Source organism: Lampetra planeri, chromosome 49 (assembly GCF_965212315.1).
Source record: "Lampetra planeri chromosome 49, kcLamPlan1.2.h2, whole genome shotgun sequence".
NCBI lineage: Eukaryota > Metazoa > Chordata > Hyperoartia > Petromyzontiformes > Petromyzontidae > Lampetra > Lampetra planeri.
The window spans coordinates 4,828,354-4,845,492 of NC_136155.1; the positions used below are offsets into that span (position 1 = coordinate 4,828,354).

A 17,139-nucleotide genomic window follows, 5' to 3' on the forward strand; every position below is an offset into this window, starting at 1 on the left:
GAGATGGTCCATTTATCTACTTAATGTCTCGCCTCCGTGACACCCCCACAGTGTTAACTACCTCGCCTGGTATACAAGCGGTTGTGGGTTCGATACCGACTCTGACACCTGTTGTATATTTGGAGTTTACATTTTCTCCCCGTGATTGCGTGGATTTTTATCCGGGTCCTCCGGTTTTTCCCAACACATTTAGAAACATGCATTTTGTAGTATATACATTTCCGCGTGATAAGCCACTTCGTTGAACTATCATTTGTGGCTCAGGTCCCTTCTGAGAAAGAGCTGTATAGCTCAGTGGGCGTTACTCGCTAAAATTAAAATAGTTTAGTTTAGTTCATATTGACCCTTAACCCTGACCCATAGAATAATTTAGAGGTCCGGGGGGGACAGTCGACAAGATTCACACTTTCCGTCATCATCGACGAGCACCTCCCTCCCTCCCTGCCTCCCTCCCTCCTTCCCGCGGCAGGCGGCATGGCGCTCAACCCGACGTACTACGGCAAGCCGGGCCACACGCACACCATGATCCACGAGATCGGCCACGCGCTCGGCCTGTACCACGTCTTCCGCGGCGTGTCGGAGGTGGAGCACTGCGGGGACCCGTGCCTCGAGGTGGAGCCGTCGTTCGAGACCGGCGACCTCTGCGAGGACACGGCGCCTGTGCCGCGCCACAAGGGCTGCGGGGACGCCGAGGTCGACAGCAAGGACATGTGCGGAGCGAGGCGCTTCTACGACGCCCCCTTCCACAACTACATGAGCTACGCCGGTGCGTCGCGCGACCGCGTGCTCGGCGCAGCTGGGCCGGAGGTGGCTGTTGCAAGCTGTGATCGCGGGTCCGGTGGTCGTCGCAACGAATGCCGTTGCGACCGGGGATGCCCCTACCCTGGCTTGCCAGGAAAAGGCGGGAACACCAAAATGTGGACCTCACCCGTTCCACCTTGGCCCGCTCGCACGTGTGGGGCTTTCGCCACGTGCTCCGGCTTCCTCCCACACGTATAAACACCCATCAATTGGCCCGGTATAAACTCAATAAAGAGAGGATCGCATAGCTTGATGATAAACTTGGCACTGGCTCATTGCGTGGCCGCCTTTCCCGCTCGTCTGTGGTTCCTCATGCCTCCGAATCATTCTCGGTCATTCGAGACTGAGCGTATACTGCATGGCGAATGGAATGGGGTCTGAGAGCACGTCTCCTAAGGAGATGGAGCGGTGAAATTAGCCAATCAGCCCGTGTGCGGGCGCTGGGTGGATTTTTACATTGCAGGATCGTGAGATGGCGATGGCTTAGGGACCCCTGCATCCAGCAGTGGATTGCCCACGGCTGCTGATGATGATGATGATGATTTTTTTATGGTATTACTTTCACTTCTCTTCAGCAATAGTGTTTTTTTCTCCCCCCAATGAGGATTCTTTCTTGGCTCAAAGCAGGCACTTCTAATGCTGGCAAATATAAAGGGTAACATAGTGTAATTTTTTTCATAAGTAGACATTTAAAAAAATACTTTGGAATCTGGGCTACGTTTGTACGTGTCTATTATCGTTCACGTTTTTTGTGAAGTTCCATCAGGATAGGGTAGCTTTACATTATTATGCAAAGGTGACCGTTTTGGACAATTTCTGTAGGGTGGTGGCGGTTTGTGCCTTTGGATTTAGGAGGTGGCAAATTTAATCTTGAACTTTCTAGATGCACATACAATCGTAATGTGGTCGCAATTGTAATTGTACTGATACACGGGAGTTGGGATCTCTGGCAGCTGCATGGATTCCTGTCTGATGGGGGGAAGCGTTGACAGAGGTCCAACTGCCAATGCATTCCAAAAATTGCACCGTAAATAAACAAATGAATCACGACCTTTATTTTTCATGCAATTTTTTAAGAAAGACCCGAGCCCACCACCCCCTAACGGGGTCGAAAACACTGCATACAAATTAAATACAGGATCAAATTATTATCAACATTGTCAGGCTTGGTCAATCCACTGCTGGATGATGGACCTCCCCAATCTGCGGGTCCACCTCTCACGCCTGTGCGATGTAGCAATGAGATCAAATGAAATGAATTACTAGATGCAGCCCAAAATTTAAGAGACATGAACGTGATGGCAATTCGGAGATTTAAGATACTTGGCCAGTGATTCAACTCCCACACCAGGTCCATTTGGATCACAAGTCTAGTGCGCTAACCATTACACCGTGGCGGAAATGCTTGCATTCTGCGATATTTATTATCTGATACATTTACGTGATCCCCCACGTGTTATGTCGGTGATATCTCATGACCTCGTCGTGGTTCGTCAGAGACGAATGGTTTTTAATTCCTGATATGCTTTGAGATTGAATAGGCAACCTCTGGACCGCAACTCCAGCGAGCTAACCACCTCGTTCAACAAAGATCCCCCGTATAGCCTTAACAGACTGTCGGGGCAAGTGCTGTTAGCGAGCACCTATGAAGGCCAGAATCGCACACGAGGGGGTGGGTGCCCAGCACCACGCCCAGCCGCCTTTGTCTCCCCAGTGGCGATGTTTATACGCACCGCACCAGGTACTCATTTGAGTCCGAGTCGACCTAGGGGATGCCCAGGTACCGCTTCATATAATCATCACCGGTGTTGGTGGTCGTGAGCGGGAATGAAACTCGAGTCACCAAGTTCGTAGCGCTGCACTGGCTGCTGCACTACACACCACCGCCTCTAAAATCCGACCCGAACTCCCCAACTCCCCCCACCCGCCCGTCTTGATGCGCCGGGCAGACGACGACTGCACCAGCTCGTTCACGCCGAACCAGGTGGCGCGCATGCACTGCTACCTGGACATGGTGTACGAGACTTGGAGGGAGGAGGCTGGTCCCACGCCCGTGCCGCTGGCGCCGCGGGTTCACCAACAGGGCCCCGACTTCCTCAGCCTGCGCTGGATGCCCCCCATCAGTGGACAGGTTTTTGAAAGGCAAGCAACGGGGGGGGGGGGGGGGGGCAGTGGGGGGGTAAATTTCACATTTAATACATTTACTGAAAACCTGGATATAAACTGACTTCCTCGCTCCAGGAGGAGGAGGAGGACGTCCTTCTCTCGGGACGCATTCCATTCCACATCAACGCATTTTTTTTTCTTTGTTGTTCAAGCGAAACGCTCGCACTCGACTACAGGTTCACAGAACCTCTCAACCCGTGACACCGTGCGCCGCCTCGAAAACAAATCCCGCTCCCACTCGCATCTCCCGCGGTCGTCACCCGCCGCACGGCTCGGCGGTGTGCGGCTTTTCCCCGCCCTGTGCTGAGTCCCCTTGCCGTGTGGGCCCCAGGGAGCCAGGTGTTCCGTGCGAGGAGTGCGGGGAGGACGGCGAGCTGGTGCAGTACGCGTGCAACGCCTCGTCGCCGCGACCCTGCGACCCCTCGGGGCACTGGAGCCCGCGGCAGGCCGAAGGTGGACACACCGCGCGCATTCTTGCGAGCATCGCCCCCTCCCCTCGCCCCGACGACACACGCGGCGTCGGCGTGGGCCCAATGTTCCACGTCTAGTTGGCCGTTGCAGAGGTTCGCGTTTTCGAACCCAGCGACGGCCCCGGATAATACTGCGGGTGTATCAGCAAAAAAAGATATACGCGCAGTCTGCTTCGACTCGCTTTAGCCACCCTCCGCGCCTCCTCCCCCTTCCCCCCCATCCCCCTATATTTTTTACCGATGACCGTTAATTTGTATGGAGCGATAAAGCGATTTGCAATTGGAAGGTTGTTGAGATCAAATGGTGGTTGGGGGTTTATTTAGCACATCATCCCCCCACGGGGTCGATAAAATAGCTACAACTTTGCGAGGAGATCAACGGTGGTTGCAATATGGCTAGACTCGCCCTCTCCATATGAACGTGAAATGTCCACCACACGCTCAGAAAATGAGCACCACCATCAGTGCTCATTTGAGCAGGGCATCACTTAGACTCCTAAACATTTAAATTGTATTCATTTGATGAAGAAGGATCATTTGAGAAACAAACGTGCAGTGGCGGAGTGCAAAGGGGCCACGAGCAGGCTCCGTCTGCTGCCATCGAATGGTGAGCTGTAGATGGGGTGGGGCGGGATGGGGGGATGTGTGAACTCCGCAGGGCAAAAGGTCAGAGGTCACGGCCCTTTGTCTCAACGGCAGAGGACAACGTCGCTCATTTCTCATGGGGCTTGGCGCGAGACGCCGGCTCATTTGTAAACAAAATATCCGCGCGCCGCGCGGAGTAAGTTGCTCTGCTTTAATGGAATGAGGCATTTAAAAAAAAATCGTGGGTCGGAGAGCGGTGAATGATCTTCTTTTATTGGAGAGGATCGCTCAATAAGGCGGAAAGTGGTGCGCACGTATAAATTATTTGCACGATATGAAACGAAATAAATCCGTTACGTTTATGGAGGGGATATATAAGTCTGAAGCATTGAAAGCTACACGGATAAAACTGCCGACGTTTGTTCACGCCCAGATGTATTTTAAAGTTGGAAAGGGAAAACAATCTCCACACGGCATGGGAGGAGGCCTTCATCCAGTAATAACTCCACAGAGGGCTGAAACATATTCTTATTATTGTCAAACCGTAACAAGGTAATGTTTCGTCAATACGCTTATGTGTAAATTACACGATCCGCTTACGTATTTATACGTATGTAAGAGTCATTTAAACGACCTTTGCAGACGTGTGGAATTCAATATATGTGTTTAAGCAGAGTCATCATCATCATCATAAACAGTCATGTTTTCTCCACTGCTGGATGAAGGCCTCCCCACGCCGTTGCCACCGCTCACGGTCCTACGACGCCACAATCCATCTTGCGCCTGCGCTTGAGCTGGTCTCATCGCTCCATCTCCATGGCGGTCGTGTTCCCTCCTTTGTCTGCCATTCTGTCACCTGCCTCGTCCATCCGTTATCACCCCCTCCCCCCCGGCACAGCGTCCTGCCCTCGGCTCACTTACTCTTCATTTGACATAATCAACGTTTTTGGGTTTAGATCGCGTTATTTATAAATGTGTCGTAACCCTCCACCACCCGACACGGCCAATCAGTAAAAATGTGTCACGTTGACAAAAGACACATTTTTACTGATTGGCCGTGTCGGGTGGTGGAGGGTTACGACACATTTATAAATAACGCGATCTAAACCCAAAAACGTTGATTATGAATAACATTGGTTGCGAAAGCCTACGTGTTCTTCATTTGACGTCTCCAATTTGCGTTTTAGTTCCATCTGCTCCTCCGTTTGTCAAATTACCAGCGTGCTTCTCTCTCTCTCTCAGTGCCTCTTTGTGTACTTTTCAACCTTTGTTCCATTTTATTTGTCAGCATCCGTGTTTCTTATCCGTAGTCTTTGCATGCAATATCTGGATTAAAATTGACGATGGCCATTTCGGCAAGATGACGGTATTAGTTGCGTTTGAGACAACGTGGAAACACACAACAGACGAAACCACCATGAGGAGGCTACCATCTCCCATGAATGTTGAATTAAAGACAAGCCACAGTTGTGCAATTGTGGCCATGCAAGCAAACTATGGACCCAAATAGCAAGCCAACAGAGGAGGAACAGCAAAACTACACAAACTCTCTCCTGAAGCCCTCTCGTCATGGCGAGCATAACTCGATATTGACATTTAGCTCCTGATCATATTACCATCGTACACAGGACTATAATCGCGTGCGATATGCAGTGTAACACTTCGGTTTTCGCGACCAATATTATCCATGAAATAGTTTTTTTGGTTAGATCACGTACATTTTAATGTCGTTTAACCAGCTACCACCCGACACAGCAAATTAGTAAGGATTGTCACGTAAACAGAACGTGGCCAATTCGTTACTAGTACAGCACATCTGTGTGTTGGAGAGTAAACCCACAATGTTGTGGCGGATTAAACGACACATTTATATTTACGCGATCGAACGCAAAAACCTCGTTTCTCATTTTTATTAAAGTACATTTCTGCAAAAGCACCGCTCTCGCTTGCCTGCGTATTTCATGAACTCGACAGCGCACATTAAGTAAAGGATACAGCTCAACAAGTAGGGCAACGTTGTCTTGGCTCTGTGCAACAGTACCGTCCAAGGGGAAGTAACTGGATTAAATGGATTGCTGCCACCTTCAAGAGTGAATAACACTGTAATGGCCAGCGTATTGAGAGCGGGGTGCGAGGCAGAGTTCATTTGAAACAACAGCAAAAAAAAACCTACCGAGACATGAAAAGTGATGAAAATGCCAAACAAAACATAGGCTAGCCAAAACGGTGTTAAACCATTATATAAAAAATATGTCTGAGTCTACAGTATTAACGGTTGGTAAATCTTAATCTCAATGGCGCTTTGAATTTACTCGGAGGTTGTTATTAAATTAAATGACGTGAAAATATTACTTTTAACCTGCGATGTGGTCAGATGGCATCATTGTTATCATTATGCATGATAAGCTAATGGGCTAAAGACGTTGACAGCAACACACACAACTGATAGGAGTCACGGTCACGTTGCATTGTTGGGTCCTCTGAGCCAAGATTACGATGATAAATGATTGATGAATAGAACAACTCGCAGGGATTTCCTGCGATGCTCATCTCCTATTCACAACCCCTGAGCTGGTGTGGAAATTACACGTTCCTATGGCGGGGGCGGGTCTATCCACGGGACAACCACTATTAGATTCCCCACTCATTTCGTCTGCGGTACATATTTTATCGACCCGAGAGGAATGATGGCTTCGAGTCAATCCACTGCCAGGATTTGAACTCGCAACATTGCTGCCGCCAGCCGCTTCCTTCCACCGCTGAGCCGCGAATTCTTCACCACAGCCGCATACTGACGGCCACTAGCATCACTGACAATGATGACGGCAGCGACGGCGGCTGGCGTGCGGGTAGGGTTAACGCGCGCACGACCTCGTGCGTCCCGCGAGCAGGCCCGCCCGACGTGGAGACGCCCTGCGACGCGAGCCTGCGCACCTGGAGCCCCGAGCTGAGCGTCCCGGGGGGCACCTTGTCCGTGCCGTGCCCCTTGCCGCCCAGCGGCTGCGCCCTCAAGCTCTCCTTCTGCCGCCCGACCCCCGCCACCTCCGTCACGCTCTGGGTAACCTACGTGAGCGCGCGCAGCGGCCACACCGTCCACGACCTCGTGCTGCTGCTCGCCAACGGCACCGCCGTCTCGCTGGGGCCGCACAAGGTGTCCTGCGACGTCCCGCTCACGGTTCGCGTGCCGCCGATGGCCGTTGGCGGCGCCGAGGAGCCCGCGATCGCCGGGCTGAGGCTGCACACGTTCGACGAGAAGCTGGAGGTGGACGCGGCGGCGCTGAGCTCGGGGCCCCGGAGCGAGCTGTGCCGCCGGTGCCGCCCGCTGCGGTACGAGGTGGCGCGCGAGCCGCCGTTCAGGGGGCGGTGGCCGTCGATGGTCTCGGACCTGCGCCGCGAGTTTGTGGACAGGTGAGTGGAGGCCAACGCCCTTACTGTGGGGGGGGGGGGGGGGCATGAATGAATGGACGGACGGACGGGTGAGTCGATATATGAATATATGTACAAATTCTACGATGATTTGTAATTTTATTTTAGGTTAGGCCATGTCGTGATCTCACCATATATGTGTCGTTAAGACTGCATGTGAGTCTATGAGTCTCCATGTGAGTCTATGAGTCTCCATGTGAGTCTATGAGTCTCCATATGAGTCTATGAGTCTCCATGTTAGTCTATGAGTCTCCATGTGAGTCTATGAGTCTCCATGTTAGCCTATGAGTCTCCATGTTAGTCTATGAGTCTCCATGTTAGTCTATGAGTCTCCATGTGAGTCTATGAGTCTCCATGTGAGTTTCCATGTGTGTCTATAGGTATATGTGTGAGTCTATGATTCTGCATGTGAGTCTATGAGTCTCCATCTTAGTCTATGAGTCTCCATGTTAGTCTATGATTCTGCATGTGAGTCTATGAGTCTCCATGTGAGTTTCCATGTGTGTCTATAGGTATCTGTGTGAGTCTATGATTCTGCATGTGAGTCTCCATGTTAGTCTATGAGTCTCCATGTGAGTCTATGAGTCTCCGTGTGAGTTTCCATGTGTGTCTATAGGTATCCGTGTGAGTCTATGAGTCTCCGTGTGAGTCTATTAGTCTCCATGTGAGTCTATGAGTATCCATGTAAGTCTCCATGTGAGTCTATGGGTCTCCATGTGAGTGGAATTCTATGCGAGTTCGTGCAATACAATGTGGTTTTAGAAATCCTGATAGGCCGTTGAATCAGCCAATTACATTATCCACCCGGGATTGATAAGTTAAGTTACATTAAATGGATAGACATGCCCCCACCATGATAATGTGAAATATACACCGCTGGTTCAGGGCTGTAAACGGAAGATGCGCATCAACTCACCACACATCCGAGCAGTAAATCATTTTCGCGTCTGACTTTGATTTGTGAGAAACGTCACTAAGAGCTTTTAATTATATATAATCATCATTATCGTCATCATCATAATAGTCTTCATCATCAACATCATCAATGTCCACTCAAGCTTCTAAGAGTGCGTCACAAATATTGAACGATTGTTCCGACAATAAACTCTAATCTAAATCGCAGCAGATTAAATATGTAAAGGCCACAGGAACAAACTATGTCCTCAAATCTAAAAATCCCATATTACTCACGCAAAACAATTTCCAATTACAAAACAAATTGCTGTCACGACAAGGCCCTCGCCAATAAAACATAGCCTTGGGAGCACAATCCAAAGTATATTAGTAATAAAAAAAATAATGTGTGTCTTGAGAACCACATTGCTCCAGAGCAGAACGTGAAACAGGCACAAACTAGCCTAACGGAGGTCATAAAACACGTCCGCGTAACAGGCACGGGGCAATACAACAACAAAAAGTGCCAGAACTAAATAACGTCACAATTACGAGCATTATCTGCCGTGGTGTAACGGTGAGCATACTGGACTCGCGACCCATAGGACACCACTTCGATTTAATGCCCCTTGGTGGGGCGGTTTAATCAATGGCACAAAAGTTTCTTAAATATCTCTGCCTCTGTCCATTCGGCTACATAAATGGGTTGCAGCCGCAGTCAGTCGATGAGCAGGTCACGGTGTGGTGCGATCAACTGTGGGCACTGCCACACACTTCCCAGACGTCTGGTCAGCATGGAATGGCAGTAGCCAAAAACAGAATATTTATTTACCCTGTGGTAGAGGGTGTCTCTGGAGCTCCCTCAAGTAGAGGCCCCTTTCTCCGGCAGCGGTGTGAGCTGAGCAGTCGAAACGGCTGCACCTCGACCGTTTGTAGGGCATTTCACATTGAACAATGAGCCCTTACTGGAAACCATCGAAGCCACTTTACGAGGACGGTGTTGCGAGTTTCAATTGAGCCCCGGCCACTCAGCGAAGTGACTCAAGAGCAAGGTCCCAAAGCCACTCTGATCACCCATTAGGGGCCATCCATTGAGTACGTAAGCAAAAATTTGTAAAAACTTGACCCCTCCCCCCCTCCCTGTACGCACGCGGACTTTTTACACCCCCCCCCCCCCACCTGCGTACGTATGCCTGACGCACCCCCCCCGAACCCTATAGAACGGCCGATATTTAATCCACGCAGAAACGATCAAGGATGAATAATATTAACGTATTTAATCAAACAGATAGTCCAACGCCCACTGCATTAAATAATTAAGTTGCATACCTTGGCCACTTATTTTGCTGAGCTGCGTGCTAGCTGCACTCAGGGGCACGGTGGCACACGAGTGACACCTCTCCCACAGTCCCACTTCTCCCGGCAGGACTTGTTGTCTGACAGCTGAAGAAACTGAACTGTGGCTCATTTGAAGGCCAATGTAGACAAATTATTATCGAGGCTTCACCACCCCCCACCCCCCGTTTCCTATGCGTACATTGTCAGTAGACTCCCCATACGCAAGCAACGCATTTGGGTTAACCCCCCCCTCCCCCTCCATGCGCACGTACTAAATGGATGGCCCCTCACACCAGGCCCGCTTTTGACGTAGGGATGAGGCATGGTTTTGACCCAGGGCACGCTCTCGAAAGACACCTACATCAGCAGCAGAAGGAGCAGCAGCATTAGCTTCAAGGCTTTCCCTGTTGTTGACCGTAGCCGTTTGGAAGAAAAAAAAAACACCAAATCACCCTGAATGCGCCCAGTTTTTTTTTTATTACAGTTGCTGAACACAGGCCTAAAGACGCACAAATCGCCATGGCCCAAGCAACAACCAGCTCAGCTGTATTGGATGAAGGTGTAATGCATATGAGCTGATACGTTTCTTGAACGTAAGGTTATTTATCAAGAACATGGGGAAAAAGAGACGATGGGAGAGAATTCCTAAAGGGGAGCGATTGAGCGCGGTGAGTGAGTGGGTGAGTGCGCTGGTGTGACCGGCAGTGTGGACGTTGAACACAGTATGGCCGAGATGAAACAGTCAGTGTCTGGTAGACTAATTCCTCAACATTTGTGGAAGAATCAATGAGTGAGGTTCACGGGAACAATACGTATGTAAGTTGAACTTCTTTCGCACCGCACGTAGCCAACCGTGCTAATTAGGAGCTGCAGGGGAAAGTACAACAAACTAAACACAAAAGGCAGTTCTATAGAAATAAGTTTTCAATCTAGATGATTTAAAAGCGCATAGCTCCAGTGGATTCCTGATATCGGAGGGAAGCGCATTCCAGACAGCCGAAGAAGCGCATCTGAAAGCCCACGATGCGGTGACGTCTCTGTTCGACGGTTAGCCAACAGCCGTGGCGGTTTACGCTCCTTGATGAGATCGGTGAGGAGTTGTGGTTCATTTGTGGCAAGCCCCTTTGTGTGTAACAAGCGCGACCTCGTAACGTATTTCGTCCGTTAACCGGAAATAAGCGTGGTCGTAGCGATAGAAGAGTGGCCATACAATAGTTTCGAGCGGTTCGTTATCCTCGGAGGTTGGGGCGGTGTGGCAGGCAGGAGTGGTTTCTGCAGTAGAGTTGCAGGAATAAACCCGTGTTCTATTCCTGGCTTTGAGCCCAGAATGGCTGTAACGCCAGCCACCTCCACACAAACTCGCATTGCCACCTGCCCCGGTTTGTTCAAGGATTGCCTCTCTTGAGAGTAACTGTCCTGCAATATGCGTAGGTTTTCGGCCGACACGTTAAAGTTCCCTGCTTTTACCAGCGGAGTAATGATTACACCACTCAAGGCAATGCATATACATGCAGCTCTTCCCCCTCCTGCTATTTTGAGATCGCTTTCATCTTCCCACGTTACGTCTGAGGATTTTGTACATCTTTCGCACCGTACGTAGCCGACCTTGCTAATCGGAGGCGCGGGGGAAGAACAACACACTAAACTAAACACAAAAATCGATTTTATATAAAGGAGGTCGCAAATTCTACCTCAGTGTCAGCAATTGAATGATACCAGGGGCAGCAGAGGGAGGTCCCAGGCCCCTAAGGACAGCAGAGGAGAAGGAATGACCTCCTGCACTTCAGAGGTTGGATCGCTGGAGCAGAGTGTGTGAGTGGGGTCACCGATAGAGTGAGGGATGAGAGAAGAGAGGGAGGCAGACGCGAGATAATTTACGATCCCCCCCACGAAAAAATATGAAAGTCAAAGTGATTAACTGCTCAAAGGAGCATTGCGGCTGTGCTCATATCCCGTTTACAGTTCTGAGCCAGTGGTGGAAATTCCACATTCCTATGGTGGGGGAAGACTTATTCCATTGGGCAACCACTGTTGACTCCCCCACAAGGTGATACTGAAAAACCACAACGACAATCGTGTAAAGTGATCGTGGATATATTTGTGGAGTCAATGGCTGGCTATGCTGATTTGAAAACGTACAGGGTTTTACCATATTAAAAAATAAAAAATAACGTGAATTACAGTACAATAATTACCCCTTGCACACTGAGTGTATGTCAGAATCAGAAGCTGTATTCATACCGCACGATTGTTGGACTTATTTCGCACCGTACGCAGCCAGCCGTGCTAATCGGAGGTGTCACCGTGAATGTTGCGCTAGGGACGTGGAGGAGGGAGCTGTCTACGCCTACCAGGTTCGCGTTCTCTCCGGTTCGGGCTTCTCCGAGTTTTCACCTCCGCTCGTTCATCGGCACGGCGCGGCCTTCTGCGGTGACGGAACGGTGGACAGGTGAGCTCCGTCACCTCTGTTTTGGCATTCTAATTTGGTATTCTAATCTACGCCGTCTAACATCATCCGATCATCGGGAAACAATCACCGACGCCGCGGACTCTGGCGACTGCGGGGTTCCAGAGGCATGAGCTATCGTGTCTTGTGGTGGTGATTTTCACGGGAACACCGGGCATCGCACTCTCCCTACTCAGGTCCGACGGAGAGGAATGCGACGATGGCGGGGTCCGTGACGGCGACGGCTGCTCTGCGTTCTGTCGCCTGGAGAAGGACTTCAACTGCGTGGGTACGTGACCGCGGGGGTGCTGGTCTGGTGTTTGCTCGACGGCAGGGGTGGGTAACCTCAGGCCCACCGCCTGGAAAGCGGGCCGCGGGTTTCGTTTGATACGACCCATGGAAGCCGCTGGAGCGATGCATTTTTAAGTCTCGGTTGAAAGCTAATTTCTTTAGAAATGCTTTTAGTGCGTCTAGTTTGTTGTCCTTCGCTATGTATGGCGCGAAAGAAGTTCAACGTGTACATGCATGACCATCAGTGCCGCGGAATGGGTGGAGCAGTCGATGGCTGCATGCGTGGCCGAACAGTTGTGTTACCAAAGCAAGCGATGTCGGCGGGTGACTCACATTGCCCAAGGGTGCAAACAATATCTACATTGCCTACGTTTCTCGTGGCCACGCGAGGTCTATGACTTAGACACACATGTGATATGTATCTGTCACCGCAAGCATCTACGCCACACCAATCGGGCGCTAGAGGGAGGGAATATTTTGGACCTGCCCTCGCATTAGCTGTCTGAGTAGATTACATTGCGTGGGTTCGTCTATTGCATCAGCTTGCCAGGTGCTCCGCTCATGATGGCCTTGGCGCTCGCATAGTGGAGCAGATAAGTGATTTTTTTTTTACAGCAATCTTTTAAATTGTGATACAAGCATGAAACTTGCTCGAGGTATTCGCAACGGTGTTATCTTTCCAGCAGAAAAAGAACACAGCCACCTGAGAATCAAAGCTTTGATTTTGCGTCCAATTTTTTCACGTATTTCTTTGGCGGCTAACATTTCTGTTGGTGGTTGCCACCCAGCGCCTCGTGTGCCGTGTTGGCCGTCAAAGGTGCTCACTAACAACACGCGCCCCAAGAATCCGCTAAGACTACATGTGGGATCGTTGCCTTTATTCGTAGGGGATGGGCGGGGGTGGGTATGTGCATGGTACACGGATTTGGGGAGCGGTGGTGTAGCGGTTAGCGCGCTGCGCTATGAACTTGGCGACCCGGGTTTGATTCCCGCTCACGGTCAACACCGGTGACGATTATCTGAACCGGTCCTGGGCCTCCCCTAGGTCGACTCAGCCTCAAATGAGCACCCGGTGTGGTGTGTAAACATCGCCACTGGGGCGACAAAGGCGGTCGGGCGTGGTGCTGGTCACCCACCCCCTCGCGTGCCATTCCGGCCTTCATAGGTGCTCGCTAACAGCACTTGCCCCTACAGTCTGTTAAGGCTATATGGGTGATCTTTGTTTTTTTATTTGTTTTGGTACACGTATGCGTAGGTGTGCATTTGCGTGTGACCATGCATCTGTGCGCACGCGTGCGTTTGTGCACGCGTATGCGCGTGCGCGTTTATGCACGTGCGCGCGTACATTGGCACGTTAGTGTATGCTTCTTCGTGTGCATACCCGTGCACGCATGTGAGTGCGTGCATATGCGTGCACGCGTGTGCATGCGTACATGCATGCGTGCACACACCTGGCCTGGCACAGGCGACTGTGGTGATGTCACCGTCACTTAGTTGCGAATGGCGGGTATTGGTATAGACACGCACGCACGTGTGTGTACGTGTGTGTACGTGCGTGTGTGTGTGCATGTGCCCGCACGCGTGTGTACGTGCGCGAAACCCGTGCACTCCCCAGAAATGTAATCAGAGAGAGTGGCTGGGGAAAAATGTGAATGTGGTCCTTGATCAGAATTGAGTTGGAAAACGGAAAAGGGACCAATAAATAATGGGGGGGGGGGGGGGGGCATGGGGGGGGGGGTAGAATAATGCTTCGACTGTGTGTGCAAGCTGCGATCACAATGGGGGGGGGCACACTCAATCTACATAGAATACGTCATTGCCCGACCCTTCCTTCTTCGTACAAATGAACTCTGTGCGCTCACGAGGTCACCTCCTCCACAACTGGACGAGTTGATGTCTAAATATCAGCGGCCAAGGTGGGGGGGAGGGGGTTGGATGAGGATTACCCATAGAGCACTGCGGCCACGGACGTCGTTCGTTCCGTGCGCGGATTCTCACACGGGAGATGCCCCAAGATGGTTACGCACCGATTTGGCAAATTGCCCCAAAATCGCAGCCGATATGATCAAATCTCACAGTCTGAAGCGGGGTTGCATCGTGGTTCGGTGCTTAGATACGTGAGCACCAGGGATTTGCTCGGTGTTGTACCTGTGTGTGTGCCTGCGAGGTGACCAGGATATGGGAATGTAGAGTGTTTACCTCCTCCCCCCTCCGTGTGTCTGACTTTTCTCTAGGCACTTTTGATTTCCGTCCAAACTCAATTCATGACATTGGTCAAACATCGCAATGCAGGATCCTTCTGAAATAAGGAGTCTTCAGACTGAGCGAGACTTTCATGGCTAATACTTTGACATTATTTGGCACAGCTGGCATACACGGCGAAGTTGAAGATGCGGCTGGGTGGTTTAGAGATGGCAGCAATGAGTCGGCACTGCCGACATCCTGGGTTTGCATCTGGATTCAAGCCGCCGATGATGAAGCCGAGTCCTTAAGTGTAGCAAGTTGATGGCATTAACACCCATCAAATAAAAAAACCCCGCTCCCGTTGAATACATTTATTTTTTACTTAATATGGCTGAATTCCAGATGCGCAAATAAACAATTACATCAGATTGACTTCCACATTGAGGAGCGGACACTGCTCTGTGTGTAGTAAGGGCATTTGTGGGGCAAGTTTGCCGCATGATTTGTGGATTAAAGAGGCGCCGTGAAGTGATCTCAGAAGCAGTTTCTCCAGGGCCCCTCCGCTTTCGCCCCTCTACGTTTAGAATCAGCGTCACGCGTTTAGAGTATTTCGCTGCTATAAATGCCCACGTGACATGCCACTCCGTTGAGCTGTCACTTGTGGCCAGGTCGCTTCTGGACAAAACAAAGCTCGGTGGGTCTTACCTGGTAAAATAAAATAAAATGTTTAGTTAGTTCTGTGATATCATCCTTCAGCAGGCCATTCTCTAACAGATGAAGCATTACGCCCGACAGAGCTGCAAACCGATGCTTTGATCTCGTGACGTAACGCCGACGAGCACAGTTGTGGAACAAAAATGACAAAATAGCCAAAGTTATTATGAAACAAACCAACAAAACAATTGCATTCGAGTCATTTACAATCTGTTCCAAGTTCCGTATGCGCGCGCTCCCTGAAGTGCTTTAGCTTGTATTTCCTGCGCTATCGACATCTCAACAGCATCCTCGGATCGTCGACCCACTGCAACCGAGCGACGCAAATGCGTCCATCGAGTTTGCAACAGTCGAGGACGTGCTCCTGTTTAAAAGTTCCCCTCGTCGTACCTTGTTAGCCCTGTCGACTGGAGAGACAGGCAGCGTCTGCAATGCGTACATTTCTCACGATCGGTATGATCTTAATACTGGCAACAAGGGTGTCATTGACGTTCGGAATACATGCTAGCACCGGTTCACCGCCACTTTCTTGCGTTGTTGCGTTGCAAGACTGAATGCGACAGTTTAACAACAACAAAATGATGGTTGTCATACAAAGCACGCGGCCGAAGAAGCCACCGTCAATTAGCCCATCCTACTGTGATGGCTCAAAGACCCGAGCTGCATGCAGCTGACCGCCTCGTCGTGATACCGCAACGTGTCGTGCGATGTTATGGTCCAGGGCGATCGCACGCACGATCGTGATCATCGACGCTGGTTTTACTTTAAATACACATTTCATTCCTTGACAAAAACAAACTACTTACGCAAGAATCAACGAATAACGTTTGCAATTACACCATTGGAACCTCATTTGCCAGTAAAAAATATGATATTGTTTTTTTTACCCTTTTATATGGCAACAAAACTGACACAAAAAAAGGTGTCAGTTTTGTTGCCAGATAAAAGGGTAAAAAAACAATTATCAACGTTCGCAATGAGTCTTCAAGGTCTAAGAGGCCGTCATCCAGCAGTGGATTGACTATGGACTGTCAATTATGTTATTCTCGGATACGCTTATCCAATCATAAAGTTCAGGGACATAGAGTGTGAGGGAATGGTAAAGCAGTGGCTAGCACCTGAGTTCGACTCCCAATGGTGACCAACATCAGTGGCAGGCTCTCTTGGTGAAGCGTGGTCAAACAACCCCCATGAGCAATGCCATCTTGCAGTGACTTGACCAAGGGCTTAAAATATATATATATATAGAAACAAAGGTTGCCTATCGTAATTGTCTATCTTTATTCTGCACCATCACAAACTGAAGTAACAGCTAGCTACACAGGTTATTAAAGGATCTAGTCAATCAATAAATAAATTAGCCAACAACAAAAAAAATGAGCGATTTCATTTATCATTTTCTCAAATGTAATTTCCTTCCTCTGCCCACACCGCCGCTCGCAACAATAAACGATCCCTTTCATTTACTTGCGCTCGGGAGCCGTAGATAGCAATGACGTAAGGTTTTCAAGACGCGTTCCCCATGCGAACGCCTGCTTGGGCCCTGGCTCTGAATAATAGAGGGCAGTCTGCCACTCTCGCATGCAACAATAACCCATTCGACTCCCTCGCAGACAGCCAGCAGCGATGCCCTTATGCGTGCACCACGTGGGCACGAGTGCATGGTGCCCCACTTACACAGGGCAACCACTCCCGTCACCAACATTTTTCTCGCTTCGTTTCTCTCAGTCTCTCTCTCTCTCTGTGTGTGTGTGTGCCTCTGCGTCTGTTTTTTTTGCCTTGCCATTTTTTGTTTTCCCTTTACATCTGCGGTAATTAATTCTA

General features: G+C 50.1%; 1 protein-coding gene across 1 annotated transcript in view; it reads left to right on the forward strand.

Annotated features, from left to right (window-relative positions):
* The window catches only part of LOC144733944 (pappalysin-1-like), a 125,435-nt gene that overhangs the window by 29,144 nt on the left and 79,152 nt on the right, over positions 1-17,139 (forward strand). Inside the window, exons 5-10 of the mRNA XM_078615973.1 lie at positions 470-766; positions 2,751-2,943; positions 3,299-3,420; positions 6,914-7,430; positions 12,001-12,129; positions 12,324-12,415. Coding sequence (XP_078472099.1) covers positions 470-766; positions 2,751-2,943; positions 3,299-3,420; positions 6,914-7,430; positions 12,001-12,129; positions 12,324-12,415 — 1,350 coding nt within the window. The remainder of the gene's footprint in view (positions 1-469; positions 767-2,750; positions 2,944-3,298; positions 3,421-6,913; positions 7,431-12,000; positions 12,130-12,323; positions 12,416-17,139) is intronic.